General features: G+C 36.9%; 2 protein-coding genes across 2 annotated transcripts in view; one reads left to right on the top strand and one right to left on the bottom strand.

Annotated features, from left to right (window-relative positions):
• MAML3 (mastermind like transcriptional coactivator 3) overlaps window positions 1-14,543 on the top strand; it is a 195,222-nt gene extending 180,679 nt beyond the window's left edge. Inside the window, exons 3-5 of the mRNA XM_072405848.1 lie at window positions 3,156-3,383; window positions 7,447-7,534; window positions 11,151-14,543. Of these exons, the coding sequence (XP_072261949.1) occupies window positions 3,156-3,383; window positions 7,447-7,534; window positions 11,151-12,112 (1,278 nt within the window). The 3' untranslated portion in view covers window positions 12,113-14,543. The remainder of the gene's footprint in view (window positions 1-3,155; window positions 3,384-7,446; window positions 7,535-11,150) is intronic.
• A 3,965-nt stretch (window positions 14,544-18,508) lies between these two features.
• LOC140326869 (microsomal glutathione S-transferase 2-like) overlaps window positions 18,509-20,553 on the bottom strand; it is a 17,983-nt gene continuing 15,938 nt past the window's right edge. Inside the window, exon 5 of the mRNA XM_072405849.1 lies at window positions 18,509-20,078. Within this exon, the coding sequence (XP_072261950.1) occupies window positions 19,940-20,078 (139 nt within the window). The 3' untranslated portion in view covers window positions 18,509-19,939. The remainder of the gene's footprint in view (window positions 20,079-20,553) is intronic.

Genomic DNA, 20,553 nt, shown 5'->3' with positions numbered 1-20,553 from the left:
GTGTATTGCTACAAGTGTACATGGAACACGCACGGTACATATGTTCTGTGTAATACTACAAGTGTACATGGAACACGCACCGTACATATGTTCAGTGTATTGCTACAAGTGTACATGGAACACGCACGGTACATATGTTCCGTGTATTGCTACAAGTGTACATGGAACACTCACGGTACATATTTTCCGTGTATTGCTACAAGTGTACATGGAACATGCACGGTACATATGTTCTGTGTATTGCTACAAGTGTACATGGAACACGCACCGTACATATGTTCAGTGTTTTGCTACAAGTGTACATGGAACACGCACGGTACCTATGTTCTGTATGCTAGCAAAACATGTCTCTAATTAGACTTTTCTGTGGGTTTCATTTAGTATTCAGTGATATGTGCACTCATTTTTTTATTGCCTGGCTGATTTTTACTAGTATACACGCATGTTGTCTTCAATAAGAACATGTTCTACTTTGTATTTAGGGAATTACACACATTAGACTGCTAGGCCTCTTTTCTGAGGCTGAAATCTAATGAGAATCTAACAGGAAACACATATTCTGATTATGGGAGACTGACTTTGTTTACACACCATATATTGAAGCTTATTCAACAAAATAAAGCTCGCTATGAATCAGTTTTTTGTATGTCACTAATGTTGATGGATAGCTAACTGCTTGGTGTGCACAGCTCTTTTTTTTTTTTTTTTTTTTGCTCCATATTGAAAAAGCAGGTTGACCTAATGGGGCACACTTTATCTAAAATTAAAATCCATTTTCTAGTGCCCACCAATGACATGATGCAGTCATTGGCAATCTGGTTCAAGGGCTTCAGTAGGGGGGGATTTCTGCAATTGATTTCCAGTTTATGCCTATTTGTCAAGGCCACTATGTGAAGGTCTGAATCTTCCAGGTGATTTTGACATTTTCTTTGGCAAATTTAGGTAATGCAAACACTGCTTGCTTAGTTAGAATCCTATGCAAGTACTACCATTCCTCAAGCCAGTATTGCACACGGCTGAACCCTCCTACGTAACATTGACACTCTTAAACCTATTTATAGGCCATTGAGCAGTGCAATGTGGGAGGTAGAGGGGAATGTGCAGGTATACCCAGTACCTTCAGATATTTTCAGTATAGAAGTGGATCAATGCAGGAGTGGAACCCCTATGGTGACAACTTTTAGTGGTGTGCTCGCCCCTATTACAGGGTCTCTTTACAGTGAGTGGATGAGTCAACTCACCAGCATATAGTAAAAATGGAAGTATGAATTCTAGATGGAATATAACTTTAATAATCATACTTGTGTTCATATTAATTTCATAAAGCAGAACGTATTCAGTACAGTATGGAAAAAAAGGAAAAAGTTCCTGTTGCCTTAATGCAGCAGTGACTCCAGAAAAAAGGCTCACAAGCCCACAGTGAGTCACTATTAGATAGAGAGAGACTGACGTATTTCTGTATTCCTAGCAGCACTCATATATCCATCGCCAGCACCACAAGGGTCACTTAGCTTCATCAGTGCCCAGATGACACATGCCGCCTTCTGAGTAGTCTGATCATGCACAGGAAATGTACAGAATGAAAGTTTTTTTCTTCTTGTGCATCAGCCGGTAATGAGGGATGTTAAAGAGGCTCATTTATTAGCAGTTCAGAGGCGGCATCTTATATAGGGCTATAAGCTCTGAAATATATGGCTGGTGGGGGGTTATATCACCTCTTTGTAAGACATCCTGTGCAAGGCTGATCATATTTTAAATGTGTAAACTATGTGACCAGCTAGTGGAGCTAGTTGCAGCTAGATTAAAAATCATAATATAGTATAGATGTTGTGCCCTTGGGAAATTAAAGATAAGCAGCCTTCAAATGACAGGCTGTCTCCTTGGCTGATAAAAATGTATTAATACAGCCTAGACAAAGGTCTCTTTAATTCACCATTTCACATTACATTCCTTTGTTATATTGGAACTAATTTGAAGTTGGTTGTCGAGCAAATTACCAGCAAGTGAAGTTTTAATGCAAGGAAATCTCCACTATTATTCTGCACATAATAGGCTTCCCTTGATTAATCCTGATTGGATCCGCCACAGTTCAGTGAAGATGTTTGAGGAGACTTTTGTGGGGTAATGTAGATGTGCCATGTTATATATTAAAAACCCTGAACATAAAGTAAAAGATCCTAGCGCCCATAATGTGTTTACAGCATGTAATTCTCATTTTAACTAATCAAATGCAAAAAATGCAGAGCTGAGAAATTTTAATTATAGGCAAACTATAATTCTCTTGTGTCAATTGTTTGAATTCATACATTTTCAAATGGATGTGTGTGTGTGTGTGTATAAAAATATATTTTTTTACAGTACTATAAATTATCTGGAGAAAGAACACTATACAGTAATAGTTGTCTCTTTTCAAACATGATGTCTATCATTGCAACCTTAGATGTAGGCAGGGAAAGAAAGTAGAAGATAGATAAGTCACTGCTCTGATTTGTGTGTAAAAAAATTTGAGTTTAGGTAAATGTGCATAATAAACAGTAGGCTTTTAACAACAAGTAAGCAAAGATGTTACTGGAAATATAAAAAAGGACCCTTATGTTCCACCTACTGGCTGGAAAAAAGAATGCGTAATATAAATTTTCAATACGTGAAAAAATATTTTGCATTATCAACATTTGTAGTAAAAAATTAAACACATTATGATTCTACTTATTACAAAATTCACAAAACAGACATTTTAACTAATCTCTGCAACCTGTGAAATAATAATACTATGATAAGCTACATTTATACCAATTCATACACAAGCACAGTTATCTATATACCTAAAGATGCTTGTTTTGTTTTCAGTTTTAAAAAACTGAATTTAAATACATACTAATATCAATAACAAAGCCATATAGACATTCTAGAAAACAAGGAAAATATTTAATATTATATAAAATATTTATTATTTATGTATTCTGTAACTTACCAAAGGCCGCTGCATTGACCATTTTTTAATCACCATTTTTTACAATCAATTACAAAAAAAGAACTGGCTTGTTACTTTACACATTAAGGTGTATGAAGTTTGGTTTGTACATTAAGATTGTAACATTTCTTTGATGCAATAACATGAGTTCTATAATCAGAGGAAAATCTTTTCTTGTGTGCAGGAGCAGAGTCCAGTTGGGATGTCCCGGCCTTCAGGTCCCATGCAGCAGTCTGTGCCAGGAGGCACAGCAAACCCTGGAGGACCCGGATTTATAACCAACCAGCCCCAAGCTGCTATGATGAAGCAGATGCTGATAGAACAGAGGGCTCAGCTACATGCCATGGAGCAGCAGAAGCAGCAGTTTCTCAGGGAGCAGAGACAGCAGCAGCAGCATATACTGGCTGAGCAGGTGGGGAGATGATGACCCTCTATCCCAGTAGCTTACATACATATGTCAGGAACAATTGCTTTTCATTTGATAAATGCTACCACATGTTTCCATTGTCCTCACATAGGGCTGCATTTCACTCACCGTCTTGGTGTATACTAAGGGCCTTTATCATACATTATATTCTTAATTTTCCCTAAGTATTAGAATTACGCCCTTGGGAAGGTGCAGCAAACACTTATAACCAAGCAAAGTTAGAAAACAGGATTTTATTATCTAATAGTCAGAGTTCTTTTATGTTATAAGAAGTGTAAAAAATGAAGATCAACTACCCACAGCTCAGGTGAAGCAGCAGTGCCCTCTAGTTGTCAAAAGTAGTAATTACATGTGTCTTAAGGGAAAGCTGTCAATAAAGTACAGACAGTACTTGGCTACCTGGCCAATGGGGCAGCATAACAGCCAGCTAATCAGCGCTTTCAGAAGAAAAGGTCAGCAATAGCAGCCTGTTTCTGTGCATCGCCAAACTCCTTGCAGATAAACAGTAGAAAATATAAATTAATGCACCAATGTATCCATTAAACAGTGTTTTATTAGTGTAAGCACCTGAAATTGCCTTGTAATCCTTTGTACAGCAGCACCTAAGTTGGGAGAGGCAGTGCTAGAGACCAATATGGCTATGCTACATACTCGTGTGATGACAGGAGAAGAGAGCAGAGGTATAATTTCAACAGTACATTGCTACTGCCCCATATGGTGTGTTTTGGCCAACTGTTCTCCTGCTGAAATAACAAAAACAAGAATCTGTGTTGTCTAGCAAGGTTGCCTAACTCATCAGAGTGGCTAAACAGTTACAAATCCTTTATCAAGTAAAACAGTTCCCATTTACTGTATGTATTTGAGTTGTCTATCTAGCAGCTATGCTGAAGTTAAGCTTTAATCCAATCCCTCAACTGTGTTTGTCTCAATGTTTTTAATTTATAATCCGCCTATGGTGTGAAAAACCATGGGCGTTGATGTTATTTATGGGTTATATTAACTGTAACCACTTCTTAAAATAAAATAAAGCCATCATATATTACACTGGTCATCAATTTTCTTGCCAAACAGATTACAGTCATTTTAGGTTATGTTTGATCCACAGATTCCAAATATGGTATTGGTTTTGCTAGATTGGCTCTAGTTTTTAAAATAATGACTAGGGATGAGCAAGCAAATTTATTAAATTCAGTCTCGCTGCGAATTGGGTTGTTCTCGCTTACCAAACATGAAGGCGAGAACGGCCTTTGTAAATTCGGCCAGCGAGACTGAATTTTTGGGACCTGCAAGACCAATCAGGGAAATGGAGCTATCAGCTCCGCTCCCCTGATTGCTCTTGCAGCCCTTTATTTGTAGTATGTGTTCTTGGCACAATTTGGCAAAATTAAACCAGATATGCCTATATTTACAAAATTAAATTTTTGAAATATTGTCAATATATTCTAAATTAACTATATTTACAGAACTAATCACAAAGAAGTCATTGAAAACTCAGTTTGTATGATTTCCTTTTACGCTGATGATCAAGACAGTTATGTTGAAGGCTGCAGCAGTAGTTTGCCATCATGTGTCTATCCCATCTGCCCTGATACCTTTCTTCTATCACCTTTATATCTTAATGGAACCTCTCCCCTTGTTCCTCACTGAAATCACCAAAGTTTTCTGGAGATTTTTGCAAATGGCTATGGAGATAATGGAGGTAGCTCATATTAGCGCCTACATTTTAAAATTTAGGAGCAAGTTTTGTACCAGTTCTTCATAATTTTGTGCTTTATGGTTACCCAAGATGTTCTTGACAACCATGACATAGCTGTGCCAGGCAGAAGCTTTAGTATCAGTCATGTAACTTGTGAAATGTGAACCATTTATCAGTTTCTGAATCTGGGGTCCATCAAAGATTCCTGCTTTTAATTTTTCAGTACTCAATCCACGCAAGAATCTACAAATGTATTTGAAGCAATCACCGTCCTTGTTCAGAGCTCTAACAAATTGCTTCTTTAATCCAAACTTTATGTGTAGTGGAGGGAGAATGATTTTTTCTTTGTTAACCATGGGCTCAATAATGATGTTCACTGCACCTTTTTTCATGTTTTCCCTTGAAGGCCATGTCACTTTTTTCCAGTCATCCTGCTTTGCTCTACTATCCCACAAGCAGATGAAACATGGGTACTTTGTGTGTCCACTTTGCTGTCCACTTATAACACATATGGACCATTGGTGTTCATGATACCAAAGCTTCTTTAAGACCATTTAGATAATTTCATATTCTTCTACCTTCCGGTCTCAGACAGTTCTTTTCTTTTAGCCTGGATACTAAGAGTTCAAATGCTTGTTTTGCCAGACTTAGGTTAAGTATTAAATCATTGAGATCTTCTTGGTAAAACTGCTGGTTTGATGAAACACTTCCTTCATATTCACTTCCACTGCTAACTCGTGGATTACACTCCAAAACCTGTATATCCTCCATGTCGGAACATCAGCACCATGCAGCACAAGTCATCTTGCTGATTCCAAATACTTATTTTGGTCCCCCAGTTTAATACCAAATAATGCAGGATATGCTTGTTTCACAAATTCTCTAATGTTTCTTCTCTGTTTTTGCTGAGAATAATCACTACAAATGTAGCTACATATATTAGGGTCATTTAAACAACTTCCTTAAACAACCAATATCTGCAAGTGGTCTGGGCTCGTCATCAACATTTACCAGTCACCAGATGCTGGAACTGATGTAGACAATCTTATCTCCTGAAACCGTCCTAAAGGAGCGGATCTTTTATTCCGCAAAACGCATCGACAATCTAGAACCCATTGACTTGTGGTCTAGCACAGGAGATATTGTTTTAATGATATGTTTTTAAGCTGAAATATAGTTGTTATATGTTTGATATTGAAATAAAGCATTTAAGCTTTATGTCATTTGTACCTAAATTTGGCCTTAAAAGTCCCAAAACCTACTCTCTTTTCATTAATGTTTTCAAAAAATGGGGATGTGGCCTATTGGCAATTTGAGTAGAGAAAATCTTACCTTACTATAAACTTCCTCTTGAAGAACTCATTATTCTGTAAGAAAGTGTATGAATAAAAAGAAGGCAAATGAAAGTTTCATAACAATAATGCTACATTTAATATATAAAATGCAAAACATTGGTGTAAATAAAGATTGATAATAATATGTAATAATATTAATAATAATAATTAAAAGATTGATAATAATATTGATAATAATAAAAACATATGCTGTGTTAACATTTGTTGTTGGTAAAATCGTCTATTCCAATTCTTGTATCACAAGAGCTAGAGCCAATTCAATGAAACTGATGTTATTTCTGGATTCAGCAGACCTGAAATACACTAAATATATTGAAAAATCTTTGGCAAGTGAAAAACAATTTTTTGTTGTTGAGCTGTGTTATAGTTACATTTATTCTGACTGCTACAAAAGCACAATTTTAGTGCAGCAAAAAATAATATACAGTCTTCTCCCCAGCCAGGCCAGCTTTAGCCAGGCGCATCACCTGGCACTTTTCAGTAACCACCCAGCTGTTTTTGGGTGGTTACTGAAAAGTTGGGTCACAGTACAGGGGCCACCATCTGCCTACAGCTTTTTCCCTCCCAGCCTAAAAAACTCTGGGTCTAATACTGATATATATGTAAAATATTATACCTGTAAATCAGGGTGAAACATCATAGTTCACAGCCTTAATCTCTAGCTATTTTGTTTTGTATAACCTAATTCACTGTAGTGTCTTTTGGACCCTTTGTCTTCTATTAGGTGAATAGAGGTGTACTATCTTTCAGGGCCTGAAAACATTTTAGGTTAGTTACTTGTGGCATAAAACTTTGCAAAGCCAAAGTCTGATTTATTGCTTCTTACAAGGTAATGCAAGAATATACTATAAAGATTTAGGAAAATTATTCTAGCAGTGTTGTAAAGTACACTTCATGTTGTACCAATGGTCATTTACAATGGCTTAAATATAGGACAGGTGTGGCTCAGAGCTTTTTTGACACAGTGTGTAATCCTATTTACTATCTCTCTCTGCAGCAGCTACAGCAGCAGCCACATATGAACAGGCAACATCTTCAGCAACAGAGGAATCCTTATGGAGTGCAGCAAGTCACCCAGTTTCAAGGTGAGTTAAAAAACTATAATATTTTAAATGTATTCTTCTTTTCATTAAATACACAAGGTCTCCAGATGAACTGGATAAAGCCCTCTCTGGAAAAAGAATTGAACACTGACCTCTTTTTTGAAATATGTGAGTCCTATATAACCATCTAGCCACCAAGAAACACATAGCATCCACGTTTGGGCAAACCTCATGGTATACCTACCTGATGCTATCCATTGATCCTCCAATTAAGATTTAACTTTCTCCTGGTGTTTGTTGTAACTCACTTTAATACTACTTTTTTCTGTGAACAGATTGTTTAGCTTTTTGTATACATTATGTATGCAACTGTTGTAATGTTTATTTTCTTTTTTTTATATATATTTAAAAAAATAAACATGGTCATCAGAAAAAAAATAGGAAGACTGAAGACTTAAAGTTCACGCCCAGTCTCCACTGCCTTTGTACAGTCTTTAGGTGTGGGGTTCAGATCTACGCAGCCATGTCAGTAGCTGTGCTGTCTGCTGCCATGTAGTGTGGTAAGGCAGTCCAATCAATTTCATAGGTTACCTAATCTACAACAGTGCATAAAACGAATGTACTTGTTTGCACTGTAATACTTCGTAAATGTATTACAGTGCATTGTGGTGTGGTCCACTGCAAGGTGCATTGGGGTGCCTTGCTGGTTACAAGTGTCAAAGTGCTACTCTGCACAGATGTGGACCTGGCCTTAGGCTGTTTAAAATAAAAAAATTGGCACGCTTTACCTTTGTTTCAATTAAATACCACAAAGGGAAACACAGCCTTGACACATAGCAACACAGCAAACTATGATAAATTAAAACTAAGCTAAACAATGGTCAAGCAACTGTGGGGACTGCCTGGTTACTTTTAAAGGTAGTGAGTTTTTGAGGGTTAGGAAAAAATCACCTTTAAAGCAGTTGTTTGAAGCAAGAAGAAATAAAGATCTTACAAGTAACCTTACCTGACTGCATCCAAAACTTGAACAAAGATTTTGGATGGAGATCTACTTAAATTAGCTGTTGGCTTTGTACTTTGTTGGGTTTCAAAGTATAAAGTCTTATAGGTGTGCTTGAAATACACTGTCTTATCCTTACAGATTGCTTGAATGTCATTTCTAGTATCATTCTCCTTTATGAAAGAGCTTAGGTTAAAGTCTATTGGGTGGCTGCATCCTTCAGCAGAGAAAAGACAGAACGGTATTAATATACCTGGCCTGGCATCACGCTGACTTCAGGGATATTACACTGCCAAAGCCATAACACCTGTGTCTGCTCCCCATGTAAGTTATCCTGACTTCATGTCGCATGCATTCAGCAATCTGGAGACAGTAAAGCCAAGATTGATGCTCCTGACCTCTTAGCTGCCGAAGGGATTACTGCACAGATCAGGTCTTTCCAGCCGCTGGATAATAATAATTCATCATGTCATGATAAAGCCTGCTGCTCTACCTATATCTTCATGCCACACAGAGATGCTGGGACAGAGCCTTCAATCAGCACAGTTTTATGTCTGACACATTCTCTGCTCTCCTACCTAGAACGTGTATGAAAAAGGTGAAGGAGCTGACTGTGAACAGATTACTGGAGAAATCCCACACTGCAGCAAATTATCACTGACGTACCTTGACATATTAATAGAAATTAGTTAATTGCTGAACTGATTGTACAAAAGGTTAAATAAAAAACTTAGGGTACAGTCATATTTCATATCCATTGCAATGATCAGTAAAATATGAAACTGTAATTCAAGAGTCAGTTCATTCAACAGTGACTTTTTAGTTGAGATTTTTGTGACTATAGTGAGAAGTACCCACTGTTCTTTTTGGATATATTTTGGATTTATTTTAAATCATGAAATATGAAACGGAAGTTTATAAAGACACACAAAGATAGCCAGGAACACCAACTTCCCAGAACCAGAAAGAGTTACGAATTATGGAAAATAAATATTTCTTAAAAAGTATTCTTGACACCCAGCAAGCCAAAGGTTGAGCCCAACACGGTCCACCCATAATGAGAAATATTTCATTTCGGACTGACCATTTAAATTTAGTAGTTGATTGAATTTAAGTAAGGCATTGACAAACAATCCAAATTGTAATTATATCCCTTGTAATTTGTAAGTCATGGCTCAGACATAGTAAGTCTCTGAAGAAACATAGCTTGATACATGGTACATGATACAAATCACTGTATCCTTGTTGACATCCTTTGACCTTTGCGGTGTATGTCACAACCTGACCTCACCTTTGTGGTGAACCCCCGGACACACATATATAATTCTGATTGTCTGTGTTTTGTAAGGTGTTGAGCTATATGTGGATGAAAGCCTACATTCATCAGACAGATTAATATGGTTCAACCTGCACATTTCAATATATGACTTGAGAAATGCTTGGGGTATCAGCTGCAGTTTTTTAACATAATTAAAAAAAGTGTTTTTTTGATACTTTCGATTTAAACTAGTCAAAATATTTACAGAAATCTTTTCCTTCAAAATATCCAGCTTTGTGACCTATATTTTCTCAGGACTCTGGGGATAAAGGGGACAAACTGCTTTAAAGGGATACCTGCACATACCTAGAAAACCTTCCTATCATGGCCAGATCTTGTGCCAATGTGACAGACAAAGCTTGAGCATTTCCTAATAGTGCAGAGGCTTGTGCTTCCCATACTACATGTCTCACATGTTACTGGCCAACAAAATCTTACCACTACCTTAATCATTGCCTTTCAGAATAAAATGGTGTTAGCTCATGACTGGGTTGTTTTGGAAATTCCTTTAGGTACCTGCAAATTGCACCCTCACCTGTTTACTTACATGGCATGGCAAGATACATTACCATAGATGTAAATATGATACAATCTCATATGGATCCATTTATAAAGCAATGAATCTTCATTGAAACATTTTCTGATGGAGAATCTTCCAGGTCAATATGTTCCAATGGCAGTAATTGATTTTTTGTCACAGACTTTTTCAGTAAATGTCAGTGTCATTGTTTTATAAATAGACCCCACAGGGTCAAACATTGTATTGAATGTAGACTATGCTTTTTTCCAGGACAATCTCCTGGAAAGCCTAAAGCTAAATAAACAGAATGATGTGACCTTGTTTTCAAATAAGTAAACAGAATGCTTGTGTATGATCAGCGTTATTCTCTTCCTAATTCCATTCTAAGATTGAGATTGGGCGTTATTTTATCACTGCTTGAAAACGGGCAAGGATAGGAAATTATGCTGGTATTACAACACTCAGTAATCCCTGTCACTGAGACCCTCCTATAGATTTCAGATGATTCTGTATCGAACAAGGTTAAACATGTCTGACTACACATCATAAGGCCAGCACCGCAGGCAATTTTCCTATTATATTGATTTTTATCTTCCTTTTCCTCCTTGTCTGTTAAGGCATCTTGTATTTCAGAATAATGGTCTTACTGTTGTTCAGAATTCAGTGTACTCTCTTATAAGGTATTACATTGCATAGTCCTGCATTTCCAGGAGACCAATGCTTAATGCAATAAAGTGAGTTAAATAAAAATATGTATATTTTTATATAGTTATATAGTACCAAAAATGTTTAATGTCCTTATTGATTTTTCTTTGTATAGGATCACCACAAGATATTGCAGTGGCTCGAAACCAAGCAGCACTTCAGAATATGAGAGCATCTCGAATGATGGCCCAGAACACTGGTATGATGCCTATGGGTCCCACACAAAACCCAGGAACAATGCCTACCGGCCCACTCCAGCCTGAAATGGGAATGGCCCCCTATAGCAACACATCATCAAGTCAGCCGGGAATGTATGGCATGAACGCAGGAGTAAACCAAATAATACAGCACCCAAACCAAAACCTAAGTATGAGTCATGGTGCTGTGCAGGGTCCACGGCAACCCAATTCTGGACAAGCACTGGGCATGGTTGGGGGATTTGGTCAGAATATGCTTGTAAATTCTGTGATGCCTCAACATCAACAAATGAAAGGACCTGTCGGTCAACTCATGACCAGATCACAGGCTCCAAGACTTCAAAACATGATGACATCTTTACCACAGGGTGCACAAAATTGGAACCAACGTGGATTACAAGGCATGAGAACTAGCAGTGATATGGGGGCTTATAACAATGGATCTGTTTATCCAATGCAGTCTGGACAGTCAAGGATAAGCAAACAGCATTTTCAGCAAGGGATGGGCCAAAGTGTTGTTGACAATACTGGAGCAGTAAGAGCCCTAAACCCTGCAATGAGTAGACAGATGATGCCATCATTACCTGGACAAGGCACCAATCAACCAAGACAAATGATGCCTGGCATGAACACTGGAGTCCCTAACATGACAGGGTTTAATCAGGCTCCTCCACAGCAATTACCTACTGCAAATTTTCCTCAGAGTAACCAGAGTCAGGCATATGACAGGAATCAAGACTTGTCATATAGCTACACAGATTCTAGCACTGGACCCTTTCCAGGTCTACCAGATGGCACAGACCTTGTAGACTCAATTATGAGCAGAGGGCCAGGAGATGAGTGGATGCAGGAACTTGATGAGTTATTTGGAAATCAGTAAAAAAAACAACAATTACATACAAAATATTTAATGTGCTAAATGGAAAAAGACAGCACCCCATCCTTTTTTTTTCTGTGTAGATGAGCTCAACTGCGGGCAGTTACAGAAGCATTTGGTGGGAAAGCATTGTCGTAGAGGTGGGGAGAAGGTTGTCTTATAGTCAGTAGAGATGGTAGATAATATTGGTAACGGTGATGTGAAAGCGTTTGGTTTATCCCCTTATTTTGGGTTGGATTCATTCATTACACAAGCAGAAGAGACTGGAGTGGCCATATATCTGCATTGTTACCTACAAGGTTGATATAGGTCTTACCTAGGGAGCAGAAACTTCCATTTCAAGTAAATTAACTTATTTGCTTTTAAAAATATATATATATATGGCTAACCGGTTTAGCCATCGTATACCTTGCTTTAAAATCAGACAGGGAGGCAGAGTTACAAAGTGCCACATTTCTACATTAGAGTACAAGACAGGAAACAGTATAGACATATATACTATACCAAGAGCTGAGAGAGCATATAAATATGTCAGGATCCTAAAATTATCACTAAATAAAATGATGTATGATGTAGAATATACAATGTATAGACTACTCATCATAGGTGTAACCTGGCACCAGTATATTTTTATATGTATTAGAACATTGCTGCCTCTATAGTGAGGAAACCATGTTAAAGCATCCTTGCCAACATTCCTAAATAGAACTTTGACCACAGTCAGTCCCACCTCAGCAAAATCAGCTAAATGGATACTCCTACCACGTTTCCACCACTTTTTGGGTCTGTACCAAGAAATCTAGGACTGTTGGCAATTATTGATAAAGTATTCTTCAATTACAGAGAGACTGTTAGAAAGGTGGATCAGCAAAGCCACTAAAAACAGTAAATTGTTAACATTATATTTGGTAAATCATTATTTTTATCTCTGTTTTTCCAAAAGCATCTGAAGCATTTTTAGGAATAAAATTAAAAACAAACTTTGGGGAATTCCAGCTTGATCATGATATCATAGCTATTTCCTGTGCTGCTGCTAGGACAATTACCCTTGGTGCCAAAACACAGAAATGTTAGATTTCTTCCCCAAATCATATTTTCACCAATTTTTACTTTGAACCAAAACACTGGTCTGATTTTTTCAATGTGACTATACTGTTGTCTATTTTTTAACTAGTTACATAAAGGCACAAATGTAGATGATTGTATTTGTTTTAAACATGTACGGACAGTTCAACAAAGAAAAACTGAAACAAAAAAAGCAGGACTAGAATACATGGGCTGATTATCACTTCTGATCAGATTTCTTATTTGATAAAATCAGAACACGTGTACAATTGAATATTAAATACAATTGGAATATCAATAACTTTCTAACCAAGAAAATCAGTTGGAAATTCAGAATCCTGTACATGTGTGCGCTGTGTTTTGGGACTTCCAACCAATTGAAATCTCAGGATTCTAGCACAAAATTGCTGGTAGACCTGTTCATGTGTACTAGGCCTTAGAATTTAGGTCTTAATGTTGTGGTATATTATCCTCACCCATGGTACAACATTGAATTAGCATTACTTGAGGTCTTTTAGTCTGCTGCAATAAAACACGCTAGAGCCTTGCCTGGTGGACTCCTCCCTACACAACACCATTCTCCTTTATTTAAAGCCAACACAGCCACCCCTTCAACACTACATGCAACCTTTCCACACTCCTTTAAATAAATCCATGTATTACAGAATGGATGCAATGGCATGTAAATGTGGTGTTCGCCTTGCAAGATATGTATTAACCTAAAGGAGATATTTAACACCTAGGTTAAAGAGGTCAGGTAATAGGTGTTACGCCTGTTACTACTGTCGGGAGTTATTATTACAGTTTAACTCTGGACACAAATCCTTTAAAACAAGAATATTCCTTCATAGCTAAAAAGGATACAAATTTGTTTGACATGCACTAAATGTCTTTGAAAACCTAAATATTGCCATCTCAAAGTAGCTATACCTTAAAAATTGTGCTGATGTGTACACACAGCAGAAAGCAGAGCTGTGGGTGGACTTAGCAATGTAATCTGCCAGCAGAAACCAATGGGGGGTGGATACAGGACCAGTCAATCTGGTGACTGGTCTATGGAAACTCCTGCACAGAGGACTTTGCAGAGGCAGAAATGGTTTCTCACTGAACTATTGCACAGATTTTAAAGAAATACAAAGAACACCACAACTCAAGTAAGAATACATGGCTCTTGTATTTTAACAATATTGGTTTGCCCAGAATCTTCCCTGGATTTCAGCTTTTTGTTTAGTCTTTATCTAGATCAGTCCAACAAAAATGTCTAAATTATATATTTTAAAACATTTCATTTAGAAGCATTTTCTGTATCTGGTAATTGTTCAGCTGCTTTTTGAACATCAACTTTATAAAAAAAATACAACAGGAAAAATCATGTTTAATAATATGGAGCAATGAAATATGATATGAAAAAGCAGGAGTTCTATCTATCATTTAGTATTCTGACACCAGAAACTGATCTAAATAAATATTATTGCTATTAGATGTCTTCTGCAGTATTGGCAAGTATATAGTTACATGAATATGCAAAGCAATATTGTCTTTTGGGTTGTTATGTTTCTAATGCTAACATCAAGCCTAAATCATTATTTAAACCAGACTCCAAATCAGACACAGATTGAAAATGCTGCTATGTGTGGAAGTTCAAAGTATAAAATGCTTATAAATAGTAGATATAGATTATTATGCCATTCACAGTGGAGGCAGCAGATTTAAGTGCTGAAGTAATATATAAAATACATACTGTTACATTTTAAAGTGTTGCACCTAGGGGCAATGAGCCAGCTTTAGATCCCAAAAACCAAGCACCACAGTTAGGGTCCAATATAACTACATAGAAATAAATAAAGTGCTTAGCAGTACATTAGAGTTAGCAATCTATTGCAGCATGGAAACCACATACACAAACACATTCGGGGTCTGCCATTTACAGTTACCGTACTTACAATTTAACTCTGTGTTGGCTCTCAAGATGTGACTATTGGTTTTTAAATCTGCAGCTTACCTAAAACTAAAAAGTAATATCTGAAGTTTTATCATTTTGTGATATAAAAATAGTAAACCTATTTAACATCTATAAAGTAAGGTCATCAAATACAATTTATAGGCTTCTATATTGAAGTAAAACAAGTAGTGGTATATTCTAGCAGACTCCTAAAGGAAAAGAGAGATCTATAAATTATGTTCATCTCCACCTTCTCAATTAATTGTCTACATAGCCAATTTAAGAAGAAAAGTACATATTGTGCTATATAGGTCACGTGACCGCCTTCCCTCTTTCTTTTTTTTCATTCCACTTGCTGAGCACAAAAAACATAGTAGAGCATTGTAGAGCTTTTCAACCTGGCTCATAAATGTGTTTTTGAACAGTGATATAGCTGCAGTAAGGAATTTTTGCCTTTTCACTTTTACACACGTATCCAGTATATTTATTATGCAAAGTGGGGAATTACCATGGTGCAGGTGCATTAAAAAACATATAAAACTACATGATACATGCATTTTGAGCATTTACTTTTCATTTCAACAGAATTGCCTAAGGCTAGCCTTACACTGTTGTGTTAACTCCTGATACCACATCATTATTACATGATGGCGTTATGCAAAAATTATACAAAAAGTCTGCCTGTCCTGTACCTGTATTATTTACCTACCTAAACTGCCAATAGTGATATTAATTTGCCTCCCAAAGTTCATTCATATTTATTGACACCCCAAACACACTTTACCAGTCATATATCAGTGCAATTCATGGCAATACACCTACACAGTATGCACTGCATTTCTGTGTGATGTGGTATGTTGGGCTGTCCACTGAAATAAATAGTGTGCAGAATGCAACATGTGTATTTCAGAAAGCACAGCTATAGTGGGAAAAGGACCTTAAGAAATAAGTTGAAAAGGGCACATATATGTATAAAGCCAGCAGTGTTCAGTGTTTTAGTCTAGAATGAAGTCTTAACTTTTCCTGCAAACTTTTCTGGGATGATATCCAATGGAGAGAGATCTGTAGAGCCCAGATCCTCCTTATACTAACAACATGAAGCAGATCAGGAATAGCGGTCAGCATAATCACCACTGGATGAGCCCCAGGTCCATACATCCAAATTACAGTTGTTTTGTAATAAAGTTGGGGATGTTCTTACAAAACTAATGTTTTACAGACCTACAAATCATCACACTTTTCTTTTTCTATATGTAAGACTGTGTGAAATCAGCCAGTAAAACCACTGCCTCTACTGTGTGTATGGTGATGGCTGCAAAGTGAAGGAGAAACAGGGAAACATCTACAGATCACAAACCATTTTTACTGCTAGCAGTACACCGTCACAGAGTGTCGGGGAGTTACAGTGGTGTAACCTGCGGGTAATAGACGAGCGATCTTTGATGATATTTAAAGCTTCCTCCAAAGCTTCATTGGGACCAAGTAATATACAGAGGAAGGTTATTTTTCTTTTCTTTTTTGTTTAATTATGGTGCTGATGTACATGTTTAAAAGGTTATTTGTAAATATCTTTTTACAAAATGCAGATATCACTGGGTCTATTGTCTGCACAAATATATAAATAAAATAAATATATATATATATAAATAATTATATACATATATATATATATATATATATATATATACTGTTTGTTTAAAATAGAGTATTTTTATTTCTTTCTCTGACTCATCATCAATGCGGTGGAATTGCACTTCAGACAACGTTTCATTTTAAATCTGGACTGTACAACTTACAACAACCTTCGCCATTCAAAGCCGACGTTTTTTTTTTAAGCGTTTTCAGATTTTCTATTGGATTGTTTCTTGAAATTGTAGATTAATGGGCTGTAGAAAAAAGTGATATTGGCATACCACTTTTGATGAAAAAATACATTGAAATAAAATGTTATCTAAACAATATAAGTGTGTTTACTGTAAATGATGAGTTGCATTATTGTTTGTCAACTTTGTAATTTGTGCTCTGGGTCCATTGGCACCACAATGCAGTGCAATGTAACACATATTTTGTCCATAAAACTTGTTGTGGCACATTGCATCTGACTTCTTCAATGCACCTCCATGCTCGTTTAGGGTAAAGGAGCACATGAAGTTTACTGCCAACCACTGGAGCTGGTTAAACAACCTTCTATTTGCTCATCTGGAACTTTGTTCACCTGCAAAAATTGAGAGGACAAGTTTTAATGGGAAAATGCACCTTGCTTTTAGTTTGAGAAGTACTTGGGATTATGCCAAGGCAATTGCAGGTGCAGTTATCCTGTGTTAAGCAGAATATCTGTGTAGGGATCCAAAAGCCCAGACAATGCTGCTCACTGACCCTCCAATATGTACCACTCACTACCACAATCTGCTTATCCTATCTCTCTGAAATACTGATGAGTCTTCAATAAACTACCCTTAGACTAAAGATGTCAGAGCCTGCCTCATCATTTCTGCCCCATCTAAGTCAAACAGTGACATCTATTATCCAGCACTTCAATTCAAACTCCACATCCATGACTAAAGGATGCATACTTTCTCTCACTCTGAGTGGGTCTCAAGCAGTAACAATCCCAGAACCGGCTCACAAAAATCAGAGTCACAAACACTTCATGTCTACATACCTTTGGACAAACAAGTAGGAGAGAAGGTCCCACTAATTCTCATTCTAACCTTTTAAATGTCACTGGACTGACACTTCTGCTGCTACTGCACCAACATGTATTTATTAGTCTGGGCCCATTCACTTATTCATTTGTCACTTCTGTACTAGCATGCACTCATTCACTTGCCAGAGTTGCACGGATAAACAATAATTTTTACTTGCCACCACTGCACTGATTTTTCAGTCATCAGCTCTACACCAACGAGGACTCATCCCAGCTCACCACCATCATAAAGCAGGTGCTTAGGGTCGGTTTTTCACAGTCCTTTTTTTAATGTTGACATTATAATATGCATAAAAATATATCTAACCCACCTATGGACAGCTGTCAAATATTGCTTACAATACAGACGTCTGTCTTTTGATATTGATTAAACTTTACACTGTTACTGGACGTGATTTGCTGCTCCCTACACAGGTGTAAATTGGGTCGTAGACACATACACTCACACCTACAGCCATGCCCACAATATGTGCCATAAAACTTCCTGCACATGTACAATAAGTGATGTGTGAACCTTCACAATCTCTTCATATAAGGTATGGAAATGCAATCTGATATGAAAGCCACAACAGGATGTTGTGGTCCTGACCCACAACAGACGTTTCAAAGAGGAATCCAGAGTACGGACAATGATTTGATATACACTAGAGTTTAAAACAACAGAGAATATATCAATGACTAACAATCTTTAAAACATTTGTCTTTATTGTAAAAATGTATTAAAAGAACAATATATAACTAAAAACATGCATTAAAATATGTGTTCAATCATACCAAAATGTTGGTGTAACACATTGTATACATTACACCAGCTTTAGCTTTTTTGAAAGAGATTTTTGAAATTCTCAACAGTAGCCGAGTGGAAGCTGGAAACAAAAGGAAAAGCTGGGGGTCAAATGTGATTGACCAGATTTTGACTACTTTTTCTATAATGTCTTTGTATATTGTTAATTAAAATATTTTTATAGAAGAATTAATGGTTATTGGAGACCAGTAACACACAAATATGAACTGTATTACCTGCTGAAACATTTGTAGTTTTACCCAACTATTTTTCAGATTTCTATGCCTCTTCCCTTCAACACTGTAGTAACATTATACAGTGGTGTAATCTATCCATGGGCAGCTTGTGGTTTGACAATGAAGGATCAGCAGAACGCTCATAACTCATCTGTTTTGCTCATTTTGCACTTTCCTGTCAGAATTTTAAATGTGCTTACAGAACAGCCCGATTATCTTTTCCTGCAACAATGACTCTGATTTCACTGTGAAATAAACATTTCCAGAAAAAAAGTTTTCCAGTTTTCCAGGTATGTGTGGCTCAGTTAATTGTTGTCCCTGCAAATAATTTCACTTAGTGTCTTTTAGGGCTTCTTATGAAGAGGTAGGACTTACACATGGTATACAAGAAAGGCCACCACGTGTAGGCTTGGTTGGAAAGCTGGTAACTTACTAATTAGGGCCTGTGTTAATTGGCTTTGGGCTTGGGTAAAAGGCCCCTGAGATTAGTTTCCATAAACTTGTGTGCAAATGAAAAACCCTTCTCACACAAACAACTGACTCTTCATTGGTTATACTGGCCAAAACCAGACTTCAATAATAAAAGCATTTAGCCATGCATGGCCATATCCAAAAATTAGCACCAGCCTTCCAGACTGTGCAAGCCTTGTACAGGGACCAAATATTTCCCTACTCCGTAACCACAGGTACTGCTAAGTGTCTGAATATTTAAACATCAGGTGGGAAAGTCTTCATGTACAGAAGAGTTATTAAAAAATAAAATATCTTTTAAATCAAAACCTTAGTTTTACATAAAATAATGAAATATACAAACTCCAGTTTTTTTCTGACAGTGTTCCATTGAGAAGATAATCACTAATTTCCTGTGCTGAACACAAACCATGAAAGAGTCAAATGGTAAGATTTGTGTCCTTTGTCCCACTGGAGAATATTATATAATGCTTTTATCCATTATTTCCATAGTATAAACCCATAAATGTAGTTTGACTATCATCCTGCATAACATGACTAGGCCAACTTAAATCTTTCACTTGCTCCCTATACAAAATATGATTAAAAAATGATACAAATTTGGTAATAATAGTATGTTTTTTTTCTATCCTAATATCAGGTGATGCATTGTTTTCATCAGGTTCAGGTGGAGGTACTTGTCTATAAGACCGTTAGTGACTCCAGTTGCAGACATGACCAACAGAAGTATCAATGCCATCTTGCAGAAAGCAAATCCACGTAGCCTAAAATATAATAATAGCAGGGTTATCCATGTTTGACACAGTTTCTTGTAATAAAGCATCACCCAAAGTAGCAAGTCAGTCAGTTATTTATTTTTATCTAATATTTATCCCAAAAAGTATTGGGTACATAATGCATATTTCTCTGACACTGAAAAAGCTTTAAATGACAGTGCACTAAACAATAAAAAGGCCTGCCCATCACTTTGGTGAAGTCACTAAATCAAAGGCCCACCAGCAGCAGAGAACATTAGTGTGTGGAAGGAGCTCATCTGCTTACACTCTTACTCATGTTTTTGAACCCCAAAGCAGGTATGTATTTTTATAAAGATAAAGGGTTTGGTGCTAATCTAAATTCTGCAGGTGCATGCATTGGAAATGATCTAAGATAGCAAGGTGCATGCACTAGGACGGAACTGAGATACAAAGGTGCATGCACTGGGACGGATCTGAGATACAAAGGTGCATGCACTGGGAC

The sequence above is a fragment of the Pyxicephalus adspersus genome, chromosome 3, assembly GCF_032062135.1.
Source record: "Pyxicephalus adspersus chromosome 3, UCB_Pads_2.0, whole genome shotgun sequence".
NCBI classification, from domain to species: domain Eukaryota; kingdom Metazoa; phylum Chordata; class Amphibia; order Anura; family Pyxicephalidae; genus Pyxicephalus; species Pyxicephalus adspersus.
This window is presented reverse-complemented; position numbering and strand designations above follow the sequence as displayed.